This window comes from Condylura cristata, unplaced genomic scaffold (genome assembly GCF_000260355.1).
Source record: "Condylura cristata isolate star-nosed mole 26May11 unplaced genomic scaffold, ConCri1.0 scaffold00012, whole genome shotgun sequence".
Classification (NCBI taxonomy): domain Eukaryota; kingdom Metazoa; phylum Chordata; class Mammalia; order Eulipotyphla; family Talpidae; genus Condylura; species Condylura cristata.
Window position 1 is genome coordinate 20,769,787 of NW_004567113.1, and position 27,585 is coordinate 20,797,371.

The 27,585-nt window shown below is 38.3% G+C and overlaps 1 protein-coding gene across 1 annotated transcript in view; it reads left to right on the forward strand.

Moving 5' to 3' along the window:
• GC (group-specific component (vitamin D binding protein)) overlaps window positions 1–27,029 on the forward strand; it is a 58,180-nt gene extending 31,151 nt beyond the window's left edge. Inside the window, exons 11-14 of the mRNA XM_012724014.1 lie at window positions 2,299–2,431; window positions 8,986–9,103; window positions 20,119–20,432; window positions 26,907–27,029. Coding sequence (XP_012579468.1) covers window positions 2,299–2,431; window positions 8,986–9,103; window positions 20,119–20,432; window positions 26,907–27,029 — 688 coding nt within the window. The remainder of the gene's footprint in view (window positions 1–2,298; window positions 2,432–8,985; window positions 9,104–20,118; window positions 20,433–26,906) is intronic.
• Window positions 27,030–27,585: the final 556 nt, after the last annotated feature.

The window sequence follows — 27,585 nt, forward strand, 5'->3', positions numbered from 1 at the left end:
CCCCCCAACAATTCTTTACCTTTGGTTAGAGGGGTCCTGCCTCACTATACTTTTGGCTTGACCAGCAGGAACTCTGGGCATCTGAGAAGAAGGAAAGCTGAGGATTCCACAAGTTAAACACAGCCACAAAAATACAAGTTACAAAATCTGCAGGCACCTAACTCCAAAATAACAAAATAAGCCCAGTTTATGAACATTCATGCCATAAAGCTATCTGTAAATATCAGCATGTGTAATTGAGAAACTATAAAACTAGCAAAAATGTTATCTAACTTTGTAGCTTAGTATCTAAGAAAACTGCAAACTTTCAATCAAATATAGTATCAGCCATCACTGACAAATATCTCTATAAATCAGAAATAAAAATGCTAATTAGTCATAATGTCATTTTACAACAGTAATTTTTCTCATTTAAATGGAAAAGTCTTTTCTTTATAGAGAAGTATCAACATCAAAATAAAGAGCATATTCACAAAAGTAGTTTTACTGAGTTCCAAGAAAATATCTCAATTGAGAACTGTCATTCTTTAAATGGATCTGAAGTCTGAGACTAATTTTAAATCATCTTGAATAACAAAGGCTTCAAGCAAGCACAAACAAAACTCAAAAGACACTTCTAAGAATCTCAAATGTAGGAGACCATTTTGATGACCTTCATGACCTCAACCTTAGCAAGACTCTAAAAGAAAATTAAAAACTGTGAGTCTTAAGTTCAAAATGGTTATGTCCTAGTTACCAGAAAATTAACTGTATAGTTAACAGAATATTATAAATTACTTTATACTGTTAAATATGTAATGCAAAATTAAGTTCTCTACCCATTTTGAACTAGAAAGATTACATGAGGCAAATGAGTGATAGTATAAAAATTCCAGATGTAACTGTAGAATTGACTTTCAGAGTTATGAAATTGGCAAAGATTGAGAACACTGAGTCTAAGTATTTGAACCCTTGCCTCCTCTTCCATCCCTCCACCCCAATCCTCTGAATTCCTTTTGGCAAGACTTGCCTCTCCTCCCCTACACAGTTTTATCCTCTTATCCTCTTGTTCCTTCCAAGTATCTACCTTGCCTGTCTAAACTCTGGATAAATTTGGTTCTGTCTACCTCTCATTGTCTACTACTGGGTTGGAAATAGTTCCTTGAGGAAACCAAACCACTTGTCTGAGTTGTTCATTATGAAGTAAAGAGTTATCATTGACAAATGCAATGGGGACAGAACTGCAAAGGATCAAGACAATCCCAGCATCCTGAAAGTGGGATGGAGTGTGAGTAGTTGAGTTAAAAACAAGAGCCAGGGACCTCCCTGGTGGTGCAGCAGGTTAAAGCACTGCATTATGAAGCTGTCACAGCCACTGCAGCACAAGTTCAATCCCCACCCAGGGAGATGACCCACATGGTGCAAACCTCTCCTGACCCTCAGGAGACTGCTCCCTTCAGCAGTGTACTTTGTCAATCTGCCTGTTCTGCTCCCCACTCTGCCTCTGGTGAGTCTTCTCACCTCCCACAACTCTGACCTATATCACAGTTCTGTATGCATAAATACATAAATCTTTAAAAAGAAAAAAAACAAGAGCCAACATTTCCTATCCCGTTTCATGTTTTCTAGTATAACTAGTTGAAAAGTAGGCAACTGAAGAGAAGTTACATAAAAACAGAGAAGAGGAAAAAGTATTAAAGTTAGCATGAAGTCCAGTAAAAGAATTATTTTTTTTAAAGATTTTTTTATTCTTGCATACAGAACTGGGGTACAGGCCAGAGGTGCAGGGGCAGTGAGAGGATTCACCAGAGACAGAGCAGGGAAAGATCAGGCAGATCAGCGAAGTACACTGCTGAAGGGAGTGAGGGGAGCAGCTGGCAGGTCAGGAGCGGTCTGCCGTGCCATGTGGGTCACCTCCGGGGTGAGGATCGAACTCATGCTGACGTGGCTTTAGTTCCTTAATGTTGTGCTTTAACCTGCTGCACCACCAGGAAGGGCCCAAGAGAAATATTTTAATGGAGCTTGAAATCAAGAACTGAGAGCAAAGAAAAAAAAAGGTAAACTGAAGCTGTCATCCATGTTGATTGTGTGAATGGAAAAGGGCTAAAGTTCAAATTCAGTAGCAGTTTATACAGTTTATACATTTATTTTCATGATCCTAACAAAGATTTTGCTTTCCAATCTTGAATCACTAAAACTCATTCCAGTGACAAGGACAAATTCTATCTTAATTATTGTAAAATCTGAAGTAGTTATCATTTTGCATTAGCAATGTTTGTAAAATATATCTTGTAAAGTCTTGCATAAAAACAATTTCAGACTCGCAGAGCGATTAAGAGCAAAATTGCCTGATGCCACAGATACAGAACTAGAAGAGCTGGTTGACAAGCGCTCAGACTTTGCTACCAAGTGCTGTTCCATCAACTCACCTCCTCTCTACTGTGATTCAGAGGTAAGAAAATCTGATCCTTGTGATTTCATAGTGTTTTAAAAAAATAGACCTTTATTCATTGTTACTAAAAATGTGGCAGATTTTTCCTGATGCTTTACAAAAAGAAAAAAGAAAACCTGCTTCCACATTATACTCACTTAAAAGCAAATTGAGGCAGTTGCAAAGCTTATAAAATTTTACGTTAACCACATGTTAAAACAGAGAAGAGGAAAAAGTATTAAAGTTAGCATGACCTCCAGTAAGAGAAATACTTTATCGGAGTTGAAATCAAGAACTGAGAGCAAAAATAAAGAAGATAAACTGAAATAGTCATGGTGGCCTCGGAGTTAACTCTCAGTACTATCACCACAATGGTCTCAGCGCAATCCCAACCATCGAACTAACCCACATGGTACAGCAGACCTCAACCAGCGAACTAACCCACATGGTACAGCAGGGGAGCCTGCTGCTCCCCTTAGCAAAGTATTTCTGTCAACCTGTCTGTTCTGCTCTCAACTCTGTCTCTGGTGAACCCTCTCACTCTGCACCTTTGTCCTATACCCCAGTTCTTCTATGCAAAAATAAATAACTTTTATAAAGAGAATACAGGCAGCAAAATCCAGGGCACTGTTTTTCAATTTATAGGTTGAAATCTATTAATAGCTTTTTGTAATGAAAAGGGAAAAAAAAAGAATATAGTAGAAAGTACATCTCATAGTGTGAGGGCAAGTATTTTGTGTTTTATTTCATACTGTGTGTATGTATATGTATATTGGCATCAATACAGACAAATGCTTTTAGGGAAATGAATCAAGCCTTGTTTTTATCTTAATTATAAAAGTTGCAAAGTTTGGCATTAATATAACATACGAAACAGAAATAAAACTGCAGAATTAGTAAAAGTCACAAAAATGTGTATCATATGAATATCTCCTAAAATCAAACGATTTCATCACATTAAAATGAACTCATTTTTCAGTTACAATTTTTCTTTCATTCACAATTTACTTCCAACTCAGGATAATCACAACTATTATGTTATCTTCCCATTTCCTCCCCCACTCCTAATTTGTTAGTTCCAGAGTTTTCTTTTCTTGAAATGTAAATTCTCCTCCAAACCTGCTTTCCTTTCCTCTATCCTGCTTCTCCTATCTCCCTTCGATCTTCTCCCTCTGTATGATTACAAGATTATTTTTTACTCTATGCATAACATAAGGTATTTGCCACCAGTCCTTTTATTTCCACTCATAATAGGTTAATTAGCATAGCCAATTTGCTGCATCTGAGTTTACTGGTTTTATCCCATAAACCCCATTGAGCTGGCTAAGGCTTGGTGTTCTAAGTGTGCAGACGAAGGTGTGTGTGTGGGGGGGGGGGGGGGGCGCGGGGGGTTCTGTTGTTGGAAGACCTGGCCTGTGGCTTTCAGATTTTGTTAAGTGTTTCCTATTGAGATTTCCTCACCAAGTATCTCCCCTATTCCTTGGGAGATCTTTTCGTTCTCAGATGTAGCTCATTTGTTCACATCTTCCATTTGACTTATTACTGTCTTCCAAGTAACTGAAAAGACCACTAGAGACAAATTAAAGAGCCAAAGAGGAGACCTACTAACCTCCTTTCTTGTGCCTCCTCACTCCCTTTCTCCTTTCACCTCCCTTCTCTCTTATAAAGGAAAATTGACACCACACCTACTGTCTGTCACATCTCAGTATAAGATAGATTTCATGATCCCTAATGTCATGGCTTACATTAACCTCATTACTAAATGTTAAGCAGAATATTAAAAGCCATCCATGTATTTATAGAACAAAATTTAAAATTATAAATGTTAGGTAAAATTTTAATTCCTATTTTACAGATGGGTTGAATGAGAGATGTTTTACGGAGTTAGGAAAATCATATGGTTTACTCTACGTCATCATTATCTTAGATTTCAGCTGTAATTTGGCTAACAAGGCCAAAAGCAAACTGTTGGTACCATAATGCTTAATAACTAATGAAAATACAAAATTGTCAAAAATAGCAAAAATAATTCAGAAGTTTCACTCTAAATGCCATTCATCTTGGGCCCTTCTTCCACTAAGCTATGTTCGCCTCTTGCTTCCACTTATCTCCTCCTTATGAAAGTAAGATATGTTAGACACTAGATACCACTCCTACATTTTTCTTTATTGTCCCCTTATAGCCAAGACTCTTGAATATATATGCATATAGTATAAATCTATATATGGTATAGATATAGTATATACAGTATATAATCTCATTCTTCACATCCCCTTTAATTCCTCAATCCTGTAACAGCAATCCTCTGATTGCTCTCCATTGCTTCTAAGTTGAAGTGCAGTTTTTCTTTATTAACAAACTAAGATTTTGATCATTTGATTTATGCCCATCTAGCGAGTTCCTCCCAAACACTTGGCAGTTTCCCAAGCCTTGTTCTCACCTGAAAGTCTTTGCATACAATGACTCATTCTGGTTCATACTATACTTACTCTATAACCCAACTAGGCTGTTCACAAGTCTGGGGATTCATTTCAATATCAGTTCCTCTGGGAATCCTTCCCTAAAATTCTTTTTTTTTTTTCTTTTTTCTCTTGTCATTTAACATTGTGTGCACAACCAATAATTAGCATTTCTTTAAAATCTTTTTTTTTCTTGTTATTTTTCCAAGAACCTTGTAAACTCTTCAAGGGCAGAGACAATGTAAAACTAAATAAATAGGAAGAGTGGTCAAAAAAAAAAATTCAACATAAAACTGTATTTTGACAAGAATCCTTTCCTCTAACAAGGGTTTGAAATTGTTTCCCTTTTTGCATGATTTAGTAGTCTACAAATAAAATACTTTATGAATTAAGCAATACTTTCTTTTCATTTCAGATTGATGTGGAGATGAAAAGTACCCTGTAATCCGAATCATGTGTATTGTCCTAAGTAAGTAGTTTTTAAAGGCAACCAATTTTATACTATGTATTTTACAAATCATGGAATTCATTCTAATTCAATTCTACTCATTTTATTTATTCTAATTATTATTGACTCAAACTCACTTTACACATAGAATATTAATTTAGGCATGTGGAGAAGCTAGGTTTCACAAATATGAATGACCAAATTCTGACACATTTAGAAATAGAATCCAGGTTTCTAACAGTGATATATCAATCACAAAGCCACACCTAAGTTAAGGAAAAAGATCACTTAAAGTATTCTGATAGATAAGTCTAAGGAGAAAAAAGCACTTTTCAAATTAAAGGAACATTTAAACATTATCATTTGCTTTTTAAAAAAAAAAAAAGATTTATTCATACAGAACTGGGGGGGGGGGGTAACTGGCCAGAGATGCAGAGGGTTGAGAGGATTCACCACAGACAGAGTAGGAAGCAGAACAGGTAGATCAACGAAGTACACTGCTGAGGGGAGCAGCGGGTGGGTCAGGAGAGGTCTGCTTCGCCATGTGGATCTCCTCCAGGGCAGGCGGGGATTGAACTCATGTGGAAGTGACTTAAGCTGCTTGGTGCTGTGCTTTAACCTGCTGCGCCACCAGGGAGGACCATCATTTGCTTTTTTAATACACATTTAAAATTATCTGATGAGGGCTTTCCCTGGTGGTACAATGGGTTCAAGCACCACATTATGAAGCTCTCCAAAGCCACTGCAGCATGAGCTCAAACCCCAGTCAGGGAGCTGACCCACATGGCGCAGCAGACTTCTCCTGACTCACCAGTTGCTCCCCTCAGCAGTGTACTTTGTCAATCTGCCTGTTCTGCTTCCGACTCTGTCTCTGGTGAATTCTCTCACCTCCCCTGCACCTCTGGCCTATACCCCAGTTCTGTATGCATAAATAAATATTTTTTTTAAAATTACCTGATGAACAACATACTAGGAGTTTAAAATAGCTTGAGACATAAATCTTAAATTTCATACCTGAAATTGAAGATCTATATCTCAACAAAAATATTTTCTTTCTAGGTTAGAAAATGATGAGAACAGTCATTTTGTGTTATCTCTGAACATAATTGAGGTGTTTCAATAAATTGTGGAAGTGGTCAAAGAAATTCATTTTTGAACTCACCTAATCTGAGCTAGAATTTGCTGCTCAAGTTATTTGTATTTCCTGAAATTAGATCTCATTTATTTGTAAAATTAAATTATCCTCTCAGATTTACTGTGATGATTGTAAAACTAGATGAAATATCTAGAAAACAGTGACTAAGTTGTTAGTGCTACTGATTCTACCACTGCTGGTAACGGGAGGCTGAACTAAAATGAGTTTCCCTCTCAATGTAGTTTTATGCTTTGGTATACAGGTATTACATCATAAAGGGAAAGTTCTCTGATATATGAGGAAAAAAATTAATATCCAATTCATTTCCCATAGAAAAATCTAGAATTTAAAAAAAAAAATCGGGCCCACCCTGGTGGCTCAGCGGGTTAAAGCACAGCACTAAGAAGCTAAAGCCACTTCCGCATGAGTTCGATCCCCGCCTGCCCTGGGGGAGATCCACATGGCGTGGCAGACCTCTCCTGAGCCGCCCGCTGCTCCCCTCAGCAGTGTACTTCATAGATCTGCCTGTTCTGCTCCCACTCTGTCTCTGGTGAATCCTCTCATCCTCCGCATCTCTGGCCTGTACCCCAGTTCTGTATGAATAAATAAATCTTAGAAAAAAAAAAATCTACAGGACCCTCCCTGGTGGTACTACAGGTTAAAACACAGCACTGTGAAGCTATCCACAGCCACCACAGCACAAATTCTATTCTCAGCCAAGGAGGTGACCCACATGGCGTGGCAGACCTCTCCTGTCTCACCCACTGCTCCCCTCATCAGTATACGTCAGTATACCTGTTCTGCCCCCAACTCTGTCTCTGGTGAATCCTCTCATCCCCCACACCTCTGGCTTGTACCTAGTTCTTATGTACACAAATAAATTTAAAAAACAAAAATCTACAGTTAAAATAACACTGGTATCTGTTACTAAAATAATCCTCTTCCCTCACTTAAATGAATTCAAGTTTCAAGTCTCAATATAAATCTCAATTTATATACAAACTCTATAAGAATTAAAAATCCAAGAGTTACCTTACTTCCCATCCTTCTTAAGCTCTAGTAAGAATCAGAGCTGTTGGAAAAGCTGAAAGATACATTTTGACTCTTGAGTTTATTTTCACTGAACTGCATGGTTTTTTAGGAACTCAGAAGGCATTTTCTTGGTATTTCATGTAATATTCTCTCAAATTCTGGAAGCCCAAATTGAAATAGGAGACCATATTCAAAGAAATATAAGGTGAAAAAACATTAATAACAATAATTTGATGAATCTCATGTTTTTTTTTAATTTAAGAACTTTCAGAAACACTTAATGCTAAGTCAAAGATAAATTCAATTTTTTAGTGACAGACCAAAAGTCCAATATACAGCTTATTCTGGTTACAGTTATTAGCCACATAAATATTTTAGTCATCTGGAAGTCCTAAAATTCACATAGTCTTCCCCTAGATTTCAACCTAGTGCACTGACCCTCTCAAGTTCAATTTTATCTACTATCTATTATATTCTCAACCTTCAATAAAGGGCAACAAAGACTGTTTACCAGGAATAGTTACACAGTTTTGAAAAATAAAATTCTATCTCACTTACAAGGCTATAAAGCTGGGGTGCCTGAGATCTTACATGAATAAGAGCACAATCTAGATATTTCATTACTTTTCCAGATTGTGGTTCTTGCGCTCTGAAAGAACAACCTTAGATTTGCTCAATTTTTAATAGCATCACCCTCAAATACCGTCCCTTTTGTGAGTTTCTCTGGACCCAGGATTGACTTAATGATTCCCAAGCCCTGAGTCCTTTTCCCACCAGACAGTCTTTCCATCTTGTTTTCATTTGCTATAGAACATATCCATTTTCCTCTAAGATTTCTCTCACTGCAATATATAAGCTTTCCAATGACAAAAGTGGCTCAAAACAAACGTTTTCCTAAAACTTTTTTTATTGGGGATAATTAATCCAACACGGTATTAGTTTTAAATGTATGGCATAATTCAGTTATTTTTATATTTACCTATATTTTAGATCACTAAACCAAGTCTAGTTAACCATTCATACCATACATATTTACATTTTCTTATAAGAGAACATGAAAGATCTACTCTCTTACCAATTTCAAATATGCAACCGAGAATTATAAGCTATTGTGTATATATACTATATAGTCTATATATACAGAGTCTATATAAGTTACATTCCAGTTCCTAAAGCTATTTAAACAGCCTTGACTGACTTTCTACCCCCTCCCAAAGCCCATCCCTCTTTAGAAATTTGTAGAAGCCAAATCTTTTGTCTCTATATAATCCTATCCTTAAGTACACCTGTTAATTCATGTCTTGCAGTCCACAATTTGAACTATCTCATTCTCAACTAAAAAGAAATCTTATGAATTTAAGTTGTCACACTGACAATTGGCTTCTTGATCAATCTTTCTTCACACCCCAAGCATATTATGACCATATTTGCATTCCTCATTGGGGAGGGAATTACTGTCTCTTAGTAAAGCTCACAAACCTAGTTATCTTTTTTCCTTAAGCTTGGCAATCAATTAACATTCCTTGTGTTGGCTACTGCTACAGAATCAGATTACATGGAAGATACTTTAAGTTCCAGAATCACTCTTAGTACAGGAAAAACAACCAAACTGAGGCACAGTAAGAAAGGCCTGTCTCCACTTCAGCTTCCCTCCCAGGCCTACATTCCTTGAGGACAATGAAACACAGAATCCCTCACATTGCTGAGGTATCTTGGAAAATAACTTTTTTGAAAATCCAGGAAGAAACACATCTACCTTAATACAGAGAAGATGACTTGATAAAAACTCACACTCAGTGTTTTACCTCAATTCCATGATTAGGGACCACAAAGTTGCATTATATTTTTTTCTCCAGTAGTATTAGAGATTCTCACAGCACAGAGAGGGACACCTTTCATTAGATAAAGGAAAAAAAAAAAAAAACCCACAGCAGACAACGTTTAGTGAACCTTGTCAGAATAGTGATGGCTTCATTTTCAGGTGATAGGAATTTCTTACATTTTTTATCCTGGACAATCAGGTAGGTTATAAAAATATAAACACTTATTTTTGGCAAGAGCATGAAAATAATCTGATCTTCTGTCTGTCTGGCAGTATTATGACTGTTACTTTGCTTTTCTAACATGTGTTCCATTCTTCTCATAGACCTACAGTGACGCACCGTGGGACTGCTAGGATCCCCTAATCTAAGCAGAACCAGAGCTTCTGGGGAGACAACTTGGATGCTCCCTGTTTTATCAGCTACAATATTTTCATACAATAAGTATGATTTCCTACCAAATAAATTTAAAATATAATGCAAACTATAAATGCTACTAGGGATGATGCTATCTCATTGATCTTCAGATCTTCACCAAGATGCTACCATAGGTAGCATCAACTTCACAAGTTCCTGCTTCTTTCTAAATCTCTGTGACTCTAATAAAAGATTTACATCATGAAGCACAAACTTTAGAATTGCCAACAAATTAAACTCCATCCCATGACTGCTTTATTTCTTGAACTTAATAGGTACCATTACACAAAGTTAGCCAGCTTTCCACCATAAATAGCTTGGGATAACTCACTTGCTTAAAAAAAAGAGTCTACATTCTTTATCCTAGTTGCAAATTATATAGCAGTAAGTATGCAGTATCTACATTGTATAAAGAAATATTTTATGACTTGAACTAGCCTGTTTTGCCAAAAGTGAGTGATAACTCAGAGCATTTTATTGAGTCAAAGTTCTAAAAGCATCTATTTTAATTTGTCATATAATATGATACTCTTTTTAAATACTTTCTTTTTTAAGTAGTATTGGTTTACAACATTGTATATGTTTTAGACACACAGGCTCATACGTCCCCAAGTGAATTGTATCAAACCTGCCACCAAAGTACCAACAAACTTTGCTCAGAAAAAAAATGATAGCTTGAGGGCCTCCCTGGTGGTGCAACGGGTTAGGATGTAGCACTGCAGGCTGGCTGCAGCCACTTCAGTGTGAGTTCAATCCCTGCCCCGGAGGTGACCCACATGGTGCAGCAGACCTCTCCTGTCTCACCCACTGCTCACCTCAGCGGGAATACACTTTAAATATATACTTTGTCAATCTGCCTGTTCTGCTCCCCTCTCTGTCTCTGGCAAATCCTCTCACCACCCCTGCACCTCTAGCCTATCCCCCAGTTCTGTTTGCATAAAATAAATATATCTTTAAGAAAAAAAATGACAGCTTGCTAACTCAACATATTTTGTTGGGGAGCAGTGTGAAATTCATCTTTTCAGAATTAATACTCTTGAAACTAATAAAAACAAAGAAAACCTACATTTATAGTTAATTTCCATCATAAAATTAGTACTCTTCTCATGGCAGGTATGTAGGTTTATTTGGTGGAGGTGAAACATTTTATGGAAAATTTAACTATAATCACTTCTGGCAAAATCATCGCTAGTCACTTCAAAATTATAAATCCCAAAAGAGAAGATCAAGATCAGGTACCCAACATTTTACCAGGAATTAGGAAATAAAATGCCCAGACCCACTTGTAGCTTTATAGTAGCAGGTGCAATCCAAACTCTCACAAAGATTTCAAAATGGTAAACTAACCTCAAATAAAGTGTGTAGATGCTATGAAGCAAAGAAGCAAGAAACTACTAACAATGCATTTTACATTTTTAAAAAAGATTTATTTATTTATGCATACAGAACTGGGGTACAGGCCAGAGGCACAGGTGCGGTGAGAGGATTCACCAGATAGGGCAGAGAGAGGAACAGGCAGACCAATGAAGTATACACTGCTAAAGGGAGCAGCAGGCAAGTCAGGAGAAGTCTGCTGACCTGAAGGTGCCATGTGGGTCACCTTCAGGGTGGGGATCGAACTCATGCTGAAGTGACATTAGCTTCTTAGTACTGTGCTAAATTTAACCCACTGTGCCACCAGGGAGGGCCCTCAGTTTACATTTTTAAAAAGTTATTTTTCACTTCAAAAGTTCACCCTACCAAAACTTTGAAACAAACTCTGAGAAATAGATACCACTGATAAAAATATCACGAACATATGACTCCATAATAGTGAGTGCCCCAATGTAACACATTTAGCAAGAAACAAACCAGAGATAGCATTCAATCCCATCATGCCCTGCAGATTTTGTGAGAAAACCTGAAGAACATGTACCCCAATCACATAAGTGTGGGAGATTTTGTTATCTCTCCCTTGAAAAGTTACAACTCACTATGTATAATTTAGTGTGCCCTAAATTTAAACCTGGACCCCTCTTCTTTGAATATCAGATAATTATTGCTCTGAAGAAACTGATTTTTAAATGTACTTCTAAAGTAAAAACAAAGCAACATTTTCAAATTGTTCACCTCTATGAACTGGTCCATTTTGGGCCACATATTTTTGTCTTGTAGCAGGTAAATCAGGTGTTTTTGTCACTAAGTACTTAATATATATAACATGATTAGCTGAGGTTGTTTCTGTGGTTCCTACAGACCTACTTGCCAGGAAACTCTGAATACCTTTCAGCATTTTTTTATTAGTAATTGCTGACCCAAATACTCCATTTTAATAAAGAGCTTTAATTTTAGGCTTTATTTACATTCTGTCCCTATATTCTGTTCCATTGTGTAGGAAGCAAAGAGATTTAATATTTTATTCTTAGGAAGAATTTGTTTCCTTTCAAAATGCTTCCCAATTATAGAGAAGCTTTTGAAATTAGCCATGGCTGATTTTACTGACTCATGTCCCTTATACAGAAGTAGTCTTCAGTTTTCTATGCAGTATGTATCAGCTTCATCCAAAAACCTGGGTCCTTACAATATAAGAAATAAACAAAACAAAAAAAACAAACAAAATCCTGATGATCATTCAGGGTTCTCCATGTAAACAGAACTAGTAAGAGAGAGATTTAGTTGAAGGGACTTACAAACTTGTTGAAGTGGCAGGTCCCAAATCTCTAAGACAGAATGCCAGGTCTGGATATCCGTGCAGTCTCTAGTTTTAGATAGAATTCCTCTCAGAACAATATCCCTTTTCACTTTTAAGACCTTGGATTGAGGTCCAAGCACATCATTAGGAGTAATCTCTGTAATTAAGGTCAGCTGATCGTAGATGTTACTCTCATATCCACAAAATATCTTCAAAGCAACATCTAGACTAATGTTTGACTAAAAAAACAGGCACCACAGCCAACTTGACACATAATATTTAACCATTATGAACCATCACACAAACCTTCAGCTATTCTTGTTGCCCTTCACAAATTTAAACCTTGTAAGTTGTGGCACTTACTTTCTATCTTTCACTAGATACCCAGACTCTGAAAACATCCCTTGAGAATCATCATTTAAATGGTCTTCACAGAATGAGTATGTTAGCATCTCATCTGAAACTTCTTTATAGGGAGATTTTAATTGAAAACAAGCCAAGGGAAAAGCTTTTATATTATGTCACTTAACTCAATAGCAGCAGATTATAATGAAGCAATAATTTAATCAAATTGACAATTTACCTATTTTCATTGGAGTAACAGCTAAAAATAAGAATCTTAGAGGTTGTTTTAGGAAGCTTTTAGTTTCCCTTATGCCAGCTTTCCCCACCAAAGAGGTGGTCTCATCTCACCCACGCTATAGATCAGTGATTTTCCAAAGCAGCTGTACATTAGAATCGCCAAAGAATTAGGAAGAAAATAAAAACAGAACAGTGCCCAGCACTGACCACCCTTCCCCCATCCCGACACCCCTCAATTCAGATTTAATCATTCTAGAGTGGAGCTTGCAGTATAGACAAGTTTTTAAATCAAGTCTTCGGAAGCTTGGCACCCTCACCCACATTAGAAAAGGCAGAATCTGAGATGAACCAAGTAAACACCTATTTATTACATGACTAATTATACCATGTCAGGGGCACACTTCAAATACTGTATCTCAACCCAACATTGTATTTGCAGAATTTTTGTCAATGAATGAAAGTTTTTGTTTTCTACTAAAGAAACCCAGTCATATACAATCAAGTCAAAATACGACTTTTCCCAAGGCTATTTCATCCTTGCCTATTTTTTCCCACAAGCTGTAATATTCTTTTCCACATTAGGTCAAGAAAGTATCTGTTTCTTCTACCACATCCAAAACTACAAGTCTCCAAGTTTCATAAAATGCATTTTGGTAAATTCAGTTTGCAATGAACAATAGTATCTACTTACCAATCCATACACCTGGGGCTTGGGATTCCTGTATTCTCCCAGCAAGTAAATTTCTAACAATGAACTAGGTGTGTATGTCTTCATTCTTCAATGCCAGAAATTCGTTATGTCCCTCGTGTCCTACACCATGAAAAGCCTCACGGAGGCTTTGCATTTCAAATAAGAGTCTTTGCCGCCACCTTGTGGATGACAAGTCTAAATACAGATGAACGTAGAAATGCACTCTGCAATCAAATCTGGATAAAATTGACAGCACACGACTGACCACCTAGGATATGCTTCTTGAAGTTCTGTTTCTTCTGTTGGTTCCTCTGCTTAGAACAGCATGAAGAGCTTGGAGGCAAGTTAACAAGACACAGTATTTCCAACTTTTGCTCCCAGAGATTTTAACTATTTGCGTCAATGTAGCATCTTTATAGACAAAGAAAATTACTGTAAGCACCAGCACCGCACAGGGTAGGTTTTCTGTGGTCCAGGCACACTGGTAAAGGGGGTATCCCTGATTCCTCCGTGTCTTTTTCCAGCTTTTAATGATCTCTCTACACCATTTGTAGTGAGGTAACCACTTGCATGGCAGGCAGAGAGAGAGGCCTGGGGGCCAGGAGGCTGAAAGGCTTTTCATTCTTTCTGGGCTCTCTGGTCTTTTCTCTGGTCTCTACTGCACTCTGCTGCAGGGCCCTCTGTCGCCTCCTCCTTCTCACTGCTCTGCCATGCTCTGCTCTGCACTGTGCTCTGCTTTCCTTGTGGACGCCACTTACATACTCGCCTCCACGCTCGGGTGCACCCACTCACACACACCCACACTGCGGCTCCAGGAGCCACCAACAGGTGTCGAGTAAAACCACCGGTGTGGTTCATTGATGCTAATGGCAGAAGGGCAGACAAAAACCTGACAACTTCCACTTACCCTACAATGACCCATCCAAATTTTTCATTTGGTTTCTAAGATTTGCATAAGATTTGAGAAAAAATTCAAACTACTGCATATCTTAATATACAGCATCAGTAGTAAAGTATGAATATCTTCTCAATAGTAAAATCCTGCTAACATTTGGTAAGAAAAAAAAGGTATAAAATGGCCCTCCCTGGTGGCGCAGCGGGTTAAAGCGCAGCACTGAGAATCTAAAGCCGCTTTAGAGTTTGATTCCTGCCTGCCCCGGAAGTGACCACATGGCGTGGCAGACCTCTCCTGACCCGCCCGCTGCTCCCCTCAGCAGTGTACTTCGTTGATCTGCCTGTTCTGCTCCCCACTCTGTCTCTGGTGAAGCCTCTTGCCGCCCCTGAGCCTCTGCCTGTACCCCAGCTCTGTATGCACAAATAAATAAATCTTTAAAAAAATTTAAAAAAAAAAGAAAAAAGGTATAAAAAAACCAGTAAAGCACTTCACTTTTTACACAATTACTTTTCAAAGGACTTTCCCACATTATCTAATCACCACAATCACATGCAGCAGGTAACTTAACTCCTACTACATCTAATTTACAGGGGGAAAGTGGGTTTGGTGAGATGAGCACACTAATAATAAACTAGTGGCAAAGGCAGATCTGACATCAGAGAACACTTTCCTGTGATCTCATAGAGCACTTACTACTTTGTAACTGTCACTTCTCCACTGTTTAGTAGCAAGCCATTCTGAAAGAGCAACTTACAGCAATAACTATTGCTAAATTTATTCAAGAATGTGGAGATTGACTAGGTATGAGTCTTCTCATGCAGTGGTATCAGGCAATGGCTGACCAAGACCATCCTGAAGCTTTTTTCTTTCAAATACATGGTAACTGGGCTGGAAGGCACTAAACAGCCAGGGGTGGGGAGATGGGGTCCTTGGGCATCTCTCCATTAAAAGTCTATTCAGGTGCTTTCCACATACAGCCTCATACAGCACTCAGACTTTTCACATAGTGCTCAGATGTTTCCAGAATGAGTTCCCCAACATATAATGGCAGAAGCTGCACTTTCTTACTGACTCTCAGAAATCAGTTAGCCTCCTTTCCACACTCTAGTCAAGAAGGTGGTGCCAAGACCCATTCAGTTTCAAGAAGCAGACTGCTTCATTTCTTGATGAAGTACTGTATAATTTTCAGATGTTTTAAAACTACCATCTCTACATTAGCTTCATTAATTGCCATCAGGTAGTTAACTATTACTATCCACATTTTATAGATGGGGAAGCTGAGGCAGAGTGTGGTTAAATCCTCCCAAGATGAACAACTAGTTTACAGTGTTAGGATTTGAGTCCAGATAGTGTGATCAGACTGTAAAGTTCATACTCTTAACCTCTGTACATACAATATGGGCACTGGCAATACTGAAGAGTATTTTACTATCAATTATAAATTATCAGGTTAAAAAATAGAAAAGCCAATATTTATATTTCTGCAAGAAAACCAAATCTAGCCAGGCTCCATTTTGCAGACTACACTATCTTTTACATAAACATTTAGTGGGCATCTGATCAGCTTTTACAAAGCACAGTTTCTAGTCTCAGAACTCCCAAGCTAGGAGCAGAAGACAAACATGTATACTAAGAAACTTGGGAGTGGATGATGCAGGCAGAAAGAAGAGAATCTCTCTGTAACTGCAGCTGTGAAGAGAACTAGTCAGTCACGGCAAATTTCTAAATCTGAGTATCAGCACAGGTTCTTTCAGGTGAAATGAAACTCTCTTGCTTAACAGTCAGCTGCAGAGTAGGTTACCTGTAGGCTCTGGCGGGGGCAAGGAGGATTCAGGAGGATGCAGGAGGATGCCATCTGCCATTCTCCTCTTGGGTCTCGCCCGCCAGTTCTGCTCTCCTGAAATTCCATCTGGAAGTAGAAGTTCAGAAAGAAAATGAGAACTACAACAATCCTTAGTCTGTAGTTGCAAAGACATCCTAAGTCATTTGGGGTTTTGCTTGTTTGTTTTTGCTTGTTTCTTTAAAGTGACAGGGAAGGCCCTCCCTGGTGGCACAGCGGGTTAAAGCACTTCACTAAGAAGCCAAAGCCACTTCGCATGAGTTCGATTCCCACCTGCCCCGGAGGTGACTACATGGCGTGGCAGACCTCTTCTGACCCGCCCGTTGCTCCCCTCAGCAGTGTTCTTCATCGATCTGCCTGTTCTGCTCCCCACTCTATCTCTGGTGAAGCTTCTCATTGCCCCTGAGTCTCTGGCCTGTACCCCAGTTCTGTATGTACAAATAAATCTTTTAAAAAAATAAAAAATAAAAAAAAATAAAGTGACAGGGAAGATGACATGTCAAATAATAGTAATTAAAATAATTTTGCTGCAGTTCTACCCAGTTGAGCTCTGGATTTCCTGCCGGGACACAGAGGGAAGAGACAGAATATGTCTTCCCACCTTTCCTGGTGGCTTAGGGGCTTAAAGCACAGCACTGTGAAGCTGGCAGGGGCCACTTTGGTGTGAGTTTGCTCCTGCCCTGGAGGTGATCCACATGGCGCAGCAAACCTCTCCAGTCTCGTCCACTACTCCCCTCAGCAGTGTACATCATCAATCTGCCTGTTCTGCACCCAGCTCTATCTCTGGTGAATCTTCTCACCACCCCTGTACCTCTAGCCTGTTTTCCAGTTATGTGTGCATAAATAAGTAAATCTTTAAAATAAAAAGAATGTCTTCCAAAGACAGAATGTCTTCCAAGAACCTCAACAAGTAACCCTAAACTCCCTTTTATACTTTGTTTTAAACTTAATCCTCTTTTTAGTCAAATTCTGGTAACAGTGATGATAATGCCATATGTTGACTCTGCAATACACTTGTTTCTATTATTACAATTGGTAATAATAAGGTATTAGCTAAATTGGGCTAGTACCTTAAGATGGTTTAACTTAGTGTTCTCTTTCCCAGAAATATTTCTTTTCTTTAGAAATATATTGAGTTAAATAGATGCCAAAGGACTCAATATGTAACTCAAATTTTAGAAACACATGGATAAGAGAAAATATGTTAGAACAGCAGAGTCTCCCGAAGCCCAGATGGCAGCATATGGTCAGGTCCTGTGCCTATTGGGAGGCCAACCAACCCTACAGTGATCTTAGCCACTTCCAAATTACTCTGCCTTAAAAAGAACCATCTCAACTAGTGTCTGATTCAGTGTCCTTGAAGATGTAAGCGATTGAGACACAATTTATAAAATATGGAAGTAAATGAGATCACTGAAAAAGCCAATTTTGTTAAAGAATGAATGAGGTCAAAAGCCATTAAAAGGATGAGATTCAAGGCCCTCCCTGGTGGCGCAGCGGGTTAAAGCACAGCACTGAGAATCTAAAGCCGCTTCCGCATGAGTTCGATTCCCGCCTGCCCCGGAGGTGACCACATGGCGTGGCAGACCTCTCCTGACCCGCCCGCTGCTCCCCTCAGCAGTGTACTTCGTCGATCTGCCTGTTCTGTTCCCCTCTCTGTCTCTGGTGAAGCTTCTCGCCGCCCCTGAGCCTCTGGCCTGTACCCCAGTTCTGTATGCACAAATAAATAAATCTTTAAAAAAAAAAAAAAAGATGAGATTCAAAACATCTCTGTCATGGATCGTGACTAATAAAGCAGGACAATGAATAATAAAGACAGATGATGGCCATGAAAACTGGCAACTGCCTTAGCCATTTTGGAGGGTCCATCTGAACACTTCCCAGTCATTAGAGAACAGAGTTGATGAAGTAATTGGGGAAGTCTTTGGAGGGCCACCAAAAAGGTCAAGTGAGAGAGTCATTTGACAATTTTCTATATCAACATTTTTAATTACTAGCAGTAGCCATATAAAACATGACAGTGTTCCTAACAGCCAGGGAAATCATGTAAATAAGGGCCTAAGTCAAATGTGGACTAGCTGAGCATGAACAAAATCACCAACATTTTTTAAAAGTTACTTTCTATATCAATAATCTGAGAAGTAGTTCATGGAATAATTTTACATATTATGAAGTTAATTAGATGAAAATCAGAGACTGCCATAAATCATGTAACTATAAGGTCAAAGTGCTGCAAATTTAACATAGTGGGGGAAATTAATTTTAATCATAAATGGATCATTGACATTCACAAGTTCCCAAATATGATATTTAATATACTCAAGTTATACCAACAATTACTGCCAACCATTACTTTAATTTCTAACAGATTGCTTCTGTGTAAAAGGCAGAAAATTATAGCGAACCATCATCTCTTATTAACTCAAAAGACTGCTATGACTTAAATAATGAAACCTGTTATTAATTTTGATTCAAGTAAAATCAAATCTCATCAGTGACAATTCTATAAAGTTAGTTATACACCTTTTAAGTAACACAGCTGTATTTTAAAGTTGTTGCTCCACGCATTTCCATCGTTCTATAATACAAACATTGAGGAAAGTTTTCTGACATTTAAATTTGTAAAATATCATGATTGTTGCCATAAATTTAGGATAGATGTTTGTGAAAATAAATCTTTCTTAGATTTCACAGGTATTTCTAAAAAATATCACTGTGAAGCCAGGGTGTGCTATGGTTTAAATAGTTAGCTATAAAGAAGAGATGTCCTCTTGGGAGTTTCAGTCTGTGAAACTGGACACTGCTTCCCTCCATTCCTCTAGGAAATCCCAGAGAAAAACTCAGACCATCACAGCAAAAAGTCCTGGAACTACCCATAGTTTTCACTTGTGTTCCAAGAGCAATGAGTCCATCACTCTAAATCACTCATTCACTTCACAAAGATCTGAGATGCAAGGAAGATTTCAGTGACCACTATCAAACTCCACTCTCTCTGACTTGCATCTCTATGAATTTGAGTCTTTTCTGCTACTTACTATGAATATGGTACTACTGACCCCTCCCAATCAAGGACTGAGTCACAATCTGCTACTTCAGCACACAACTGTCACATAAAGAGAACTAGGCTTGTGTCGTGTCTCCTTTCCCACCTCATGTTCCTTATATAAGACTCTTACCCACTGAATATGCTGAGGCACCAGTGATGTGATTTTGCAAGACTAGGGCATTTAATCCATACAAAAGACAACTAAATAAATGCATTTTTTATCTTAAACCCAACCATAACACAAATTTAAAATAACTGTACTGTCCATATTTAGTGAGTTTTCATTAAGAGGTGGCCTGCTTTTCTCAGTAACTATCCGTACCTTCCCAAGCTCAATTTTAATTCATTTAATTTCTCATTTAATACAAGCTGAGAGAAGGGAAACTTTTGATTTATATCAACATTATACAGTTTGAACAGAAAGAAAAGCAATTTGGTGAAGATGCGTCTCTTCTCATAACCCATAGTTCATTTTATTCCAAAAAACAAAACTCTCCCTATACCATTTTAGGCAACAACGATGCCTTTTCAGAATTCAAACAGAAGGAATTATATTTCTTTCCTCAAAAGCTAAGAGAAACAATTCTACCTATACAATACCACCCTGAGGCCCAGGCTCACAAAGCCCCAGCTCTGGGCACCATAGAACGGGCTGTACTAACCTTCTTCTAGCTGGGAACGACCGGCACCCGGATAGACTAGAGGAACGTGCGTACCCAAGGAACCACACCTCGTCCTTACAGGGCTCACACTGCTACTTGAGATGCCAGAATTCCAGCCCTAGCACAGGCCTCCTCTCTAGGCAGCCCACATTTGATTGGGCCAGGGAGCAGGTGTTTGTGGAGAACGCCGGCAGAGTTCAGTCAGCAAGCCTGCACGTGCGCATGCGCGAGATCACAGCATGGCCCCAGGTGAGGCTGTCAAGAGTTCAGAGGAATCTAAAAATGTTAAACTTAAACCTGGATTTTTGGTTTGTTGTTGTGAAGGTATGTTTATCAAGTTGTGAATATAGAGTGTCTTTTACTTCTTTAACAGCTTGATTTCAAATTTTCAAGGGTTCACACATGCACTGGTGAGCCTTCATTTCTACTCTTGCAACTGGGTCTGCCGTTTTAGTTCTTGTCTGTTTTTTAAAGGTACTAAAATAAATCAGGAAAGTTCTTTCTTTTCTCCACCACTGAAAAGTAATCCACAGCGTCATCCAAAAAGGTTTAACTACCATAGAAAATTGCATCCAGGCTTATCAATATGGTGATTTTTAAAAATCTGCTGGTTCTCTCAATTACAAAATCAAATCTAAGAAAACTGTACACGTAAATTAAAACTAAGATGACGTGGGGGAACTAACAACCATACTAGAAATGATTATGAGAATACTTGGAGCAGGATGGCTGGAGAATTCCTTTAAGTCTACCTCAAATTTAGGGAGCCAAAGGAGAGAAAAGTTGAAGTGGAAGCAACTTTGGACAGAGAAAGCTAGAGATAAGCTTCGATTCTACTCATAGATTCAGAACAGTGTAGAGCATTAATAAAGGCATAAAAGAATAAGTAAAATCTTAGTCCATGCTCTTGAAATGGCTTGTTATCATCTTTGTCTGAAAAGGAATGTCGATGTATAAAATCTACAAGATCACCATAAAAAGCAGCTGAGCTATGTGTGAGAATATGTATAACCAGATATTAAGATATCATACAAGTCCATATACATTATGAATAATAGCATATAAAAAGATAAACAGAATAGAGTAGAAATTCAGGCTTTTGTGACAAATTAAAACATCATAGTGGTAGCCCTCCCTGGTGGCGCAGCCGGTTAAAGCCCTGCACTAAGAAGCTTAAGCCACTTCAGCATGAGTTGGATCGCTGCCCCGGAGGAGATCCACATGGCGCTGCAGACCTCTCCTGACCCACCCGCTGCTCCCCTCAGCAGTGTACTTCTGTCGATCTGCCTGTTCTGCTACACACTCTGTCCCTGGTGAATTCTCTCACCCTCTGCATCTCTGGTCTGTACCCCAGTTCTGTATAAATAAATAAATAAATCTTAAAAAAAAAAAAAACATCATAGTGGCATCTTTGAAATTCAGTGTGGAAATGTGCAGATTATTTTGGTAGATGGTGTACAGTTTTCTACAAGGTCTAGAAAAATTAAATTAGAACACCATGAAGCAGCACACACAGCATGTAGACAGAATGAAGCATTTTTGTGTGGTTAATAGGAAAAAATATAAGCAAATATATTTATACTGTGGGGGGCAGGAAAAATGCAGGCAAATATATTTATACCTTGGAGGCAGGAATGGTCTCTTTGACAAGAATTCCAAGAGGCCAACTCATAAAGCAAAATACTGCTGAATTTTTTTTAAAGATTTATTTATTCATACAGAACTGGGGTACAGGCCAGAGATGTGGAGGGTGGGAGGATTCACCAGAGACAGAGTGGGGTACAGAACAGGTAGATCGACGAAGTACACTGCTGAGGGGAGCAGCAGGCGGGTCAGGAGTGGTCCACGCCCTGTGGATCTCCTCCAGGGCAGGCGGGGATGGAACTCATGCGGAAGTGGCTTAAGCTTCTTTGTGCTGTGCTTTAACCCGCTGCGCCACCAGGGAGGGCCAATACTGCTGAATTTTATTACATCAAAGGTAAGGAGGTCTGTTTGACAAAGGGCACCATGGATAAAGTGTATAGATATGGGTGATAAAGAACCCATGTGAAATTCTGAAACTGACAAAGCATTGAAATTTAGAAACATTTTCATAAAGAGAAAATTAAAATGCATCAATCAAAGTAAACAGATAAAGCACAGAGGACTTTTGGGTGGTGAAACCACTCATGATACTGTAATGGTGGGTAAGTGACATTATGCATTTGTCAAAACCCACATATAGGCCAACACAAACAGAGAGCCTAACTTAATGTATGCAGTCTTGAAAAAAATGTCACATAGGGTGTGAAAGATCCCAGGAAAGAGTACAGACTATGACCATCGTGTCTAACTGTATTATAAATGTGTGAAATAACTTCATTGAGAGGGTGGAGGTAAAGCTGGCGACCTACACACGTTTAGAAACAAATGCAGTCTATAAAACTGAAGACAAAAGAATTGCACAGAAGCACTGTACTCATCAATAAAGTCATTTCCATGGGGATACTTGTTAAAAATTCAAATACCTCTGCACATGCACATTGGGAATGAACAATTAAGTGAGTGGATGAAGTATCATGAAAGTCGGTTTCTCACTGTTGGAGCAGGAATTTGCAAATAAGTTCCAGGAGGGGAGATTTGATTTCTGTGGCGTTTTCTCCTAAAACATCCATAAACTCAGTTTATTCATGAGAAATATTAGACAAATCCTAATAGGCATATCCTAAAAATTTATCACCAGTACTCATCAAAACTTTGATGAACTCATCAAAAATAAGAAAAATCTGAGAAACTTTTACAGTTAGGAGGAGCCCAAGGAGACATGAAAACTAAATACAATGTGGTCTTCTCAGTGAGATGCTGGAACAGGGAAAGTATATCAGGTAAAGACTAAGGAAATCTAAATAAATATGACTCGTTTATTGAAATAAGTATAGCATACTAATGGAAGGCAGAAAAAGGTATATGAGAGTGGGAAAGAATATGGGAACTGCACTATCTGCTCAATTTTTTTTCTCTAAATCTCAAATTATTTCTAAAAATAAAATCTATTCTTAAATAAACTAATAAAAATATAGTTTAGAGATGTGAAAATCCAAAAGACTCATAAAGCATACAAAGAGCTAAACATGTTAGCTATCAGAGAAACGCTAATTAAGACAATAAGAAGATAGCATTTTACCTCTGTGACACTGGATGAACTTAGAAAGTGGACAAAGTCAAGTGTTGATGGAGACTGGAGATAAAGGAGCCACAGATAATGCTGATTGGAGTACAGCCTGTTGTCTGTTCCAGAGAGGACTCTAGAGGTCCTTTGTCAGTTACATATAAGAACACTCTGACTCCACATTCTATACCTGGAGACATGATACATACATATATACATAGACATGGAGATAAGATTAGTTAGAGAGAGAGTCAGCCTAGGTGAGCCAAAGATGGTCACATACATTAACGGAAGAGTAAAACACATCTTTAGCTAAACTTCCATACTCGAGATCCAACAAGAAGGAAACAATATTCTGATTCAAATATGGAAATGGGGTGTGAAATCTCAAAAAGATCTACCAGAACATTAGCATGTTATCGTTACACATAAGGTACTGGCCAGATCCACTGTCCATGGCTTTTCCTAAGCCCTCTCCGGTGGTTTGTGACAGTAACTAAGATAAGTAAAGAGGATATTATGTGGTATTCCCAGGAGTTTCCAATGGAAACTCCCCAGACTCCAAAACTCTCGTGTTCTTGGCCCAAGCCCAACCTGCCATAAAGACATCACTCTCAGTGACAGTTCAGCCTGCAGACTCTCCTGCCCAGGGACCTCCAGTAAGCAGGAACTTAGTATTATCTGTATTCATTGAAGAGTTACCTTTATCATTTACTCTGGTTACGATTCTCACTATGGAGGAGGAAAAGAGGTAATGATCCCTCTACTCTCCCTCCAACTTTAGGTTTATTTGGGTCCTGCTTTGTTAGCACAGCTCCCTGTGGAGTCAGATTCAATACAACCAGGGGAGACCCTTCTCTTCCCAAGACACTGAACAACTATTCTCCAAGGAACAAAGATCATTTGTAATGGCTGGAACAGAGATTCGAGAGAGAGATGTTATCTGCCCCATAGGTCCAGTGACCTAAGTCTACATACATATCACTTCAGGGTCTCTAACTACAGCCACTGATAATAATTAATAGTTTAAAAGCATCTCTGTATGCCAAACATGTTCAAAATGCTGCAATATTTCAAAGTCATACACACACAAAGAAAATCCTTTATGAAAGAGCTATAATGATGCCAATTTTATAGACCAGGAAACAACATATGAAGCTGGGACTCAAAAATTGGCAATCTGACCTCAGAGCTGTGCATTCAACTGGCTCACCTAGGTTGTGTCTACCCATTGAACATGGTGACTAAAGAAGGTACTATAGCCTTGAGAGTGTCTCTGAATTGTTGCCAAAACTATATGAACTTTCATGGTTTGGTCAGAAAGTTTTTCTTCATAGATATTCTAATTGCCAGGTTCATGTCATATACTTTTATTTTCCTAGGTTTAAAATTAATTTTTCTTTTTCCTTCTTTCATGGTGTTAGTATAAAATTACTAATAAATATGGTAGACTTTTTAAAAGTTATGCAACATCCTACAAAATTGAAGACAGTAACATAATAAGATACTTCATGATGGCTCCCACCTATTAAGAAGGCTTGGAGGAACATATCTACAACAAGCAGGAGAGAGTATTAGAACAAGGTCTCCCAGATGGTGAACATCACTCAAAAAGACATAAAGTGATTTTTTTTTCTGTCTCAGCTCTCCTGGTTTCTATTTTAAAAACATTAGTATTTTAATTCTGTTGCATTCTTGTTCCTGTCCACTAAAATACCCTACATGAAGGGAAAAATCCCAGGGTGGTATCAGAGCAATTAAGCACTATCATATGAAGGCTTGCTCATGGCATACCTATATTTAGGTTTTTTTTTTTTTTTTCATTTTATTTTCCTCCAGTATTTGTTATTTTTTTAAATATTTATTTATTTATTCATACAGAACTGGGATTCAAGCCAGAGGTGAAGGGGTAGTGAGAAGATTCACCAGAGACAGAGTGGGAGCAGAAAAGGCAGATCAATGAAGTACACTGCTGATGGGAGCAGCGGGCAGGTCAGGAGAGGTCTGTAGCGCCATATGGAGCACCTTTGGGGCCAGGGATCAAACTAGCACTGAAGCAGTTGCAGCTCACTTGCAGTTCTGGGTCCCAATCTGCTGCACCACCAGGGAAGGCCCTGTTATTGAAGTACCATTATTTTACATCCTTGCTAGTGTGTTAACAACTTAGCACTCCCCACACCCCCGGTGTAGTCACGTAGCAGTCACTCTGATGAAGTACCCATAGTCCTCCACCATAGTCCATTGTACTATGCTTACCCTTCATGCTCCACCCCCACTTCTGAAGGCCAAGGAGCTATAGTCAGTTTTCAAGTGTTGCTTTTGGTATCTATCAAATAAAATACAAAACACTGATTCAAAAGGAAACTTGCACTCCCATGTTTAAAGGAACAACTTCTGATATCTGCAAACTATGGAAACAATGTAAGTGCTCCCAAACAGGTGAAAGGATCAAGAAGATATGAAATACTACAGGATAGAATACTATTTAGCAATCAAAAAGAAAAACTCATTTGTAATGACATAGATGGAACTGGAAAAGATTATACAAAGTGAAATAAACCAGAGGAGAAAGATAAATGTTAGATGGTGTCACACTATGCAAATATATTTTTAAAAAAAAGACAAAGATAAACTTTAAAATCCCCTGCTATCAATGAAAAGAACACCACCAAATAAGCTACTCTAACTCCACCAGGTAGCCAGCGCATGATTTTAGGTAAAAGAATATAATAGAGAAGGCCCAAGCACAGGTTATTATTTTTTTTCGTATACCAATGAAATAAACCATTTCTAATGGAATATTTGGAATTTTTGTGATAGCATATTTTGTATGCTACTTGATAGGAAAAATAAATTATCAAAAGCAAAATTAAAAATATTTGTCAACTCTTCTTTAAAACTTCCTAGAAATCTTTTTAGTGGTATATCATGACATAAAAACATTTTATATAATATTTACTATATACTCTATTTACTCTATTAATCTTTTTTAATTTTAACTTAAAAAAAAATACTAACCAGTAGTCTCCTGCCATCTAGTCTACATGTAGACTGTCAAGAATTATTAAGAGCTAAAAATAGAAATTTATTGTAGCATTTGCTAGGAAAAAAATCATAGGTATTACATAGTCATAAATTATATGTAGAAATGTATTTACACCGGTTTTCCCTTCCAACATAATTAAGAATTGGCTGTCAAATTAGAAAGTTGAGTGATATTAAATGCAATGAAATCCTTCAGGGAAAATTTGAAAATTGTTTTTGAATTCTGTAAATTGAAAAGCACCATTTCTTTCTCATCGGTGGAAAGGGATTGCTAAACTAGAACTGAAGAGATCAGTTTTCCTGCTTTGCCATCACCATTTTATGTGACCGTGGAGATGCTGTACAATCTCTTCTCATTACCATCTATTAAGTGCTGTCATCGGCTCTTTAGTCTCTACAATTCCTTATTCATCCTATATTCTTTGTGTGTTTGACACTAGTCTATGCCCACTACCTGAAATTTCTTTTAAAATGGCCATTGCTCCATTGATCCACTGGGTGGTAGCAGATTCCTGGTTATTATATATGAGTGGATGACCAACTCAACTTTCACAATGTTCTAAATTCTACTGTCAAAAAGTTAATGCAAGGACTTGACTTTACAGTGTCACCACACAGACAAAATGGGAGTCATGGAGCAAGCTGCAGGATGCAGAATGCAGAATGCTGCCGAAGAGCAAGATCCTGGCATTTTAATTGACAGAATAATCATACAGCATCAGCTGTGAGGGGAAGACAAAAAAAGAGAGGTGAAACTAGCAATGTGCTCTGTCATCTACAGTACAGGGGTTGTGAGTCTGCCTGCAGGCACTTCTTGTGTGCTTGCAGACTCAGTATTGTAATTGAGATCATTTCCTAGAATCCCAGCTATGGTTTCAATGTTATCAACAAGGCGTTCCAGTACTGATCTGAGGTACCTTGTCATATATCAGTTGGCCCCAGGGTGTTCCCAGTCATACCTTGTGAGTGATGTATAAGTCAGGAGTACTTTACTCATCAGTTATCATCTGACCACCTTTTCTCTCCTGTTACTTGAAGGCATGTGCAAGTGTTTTCCACCTGATTTCGAATGAAGTTCAGAGTCTGCCCCAAACAGCATATAGGTCCATACCTCAGAGAACCTTTTCCAGTCAAAATTGCTACAGAAAGGCCCTCCCTGGTAGCCCAGCATGTTAAAGCACAGCACTAAGAAGCTAAAGTCTCTTCATGAGCCCAGCATGTTAAAGCACAGCACTAAGAAGCTAAAGTCTCTTCATGAGTTCGATCCCCAGCCCAGGAGGTGAC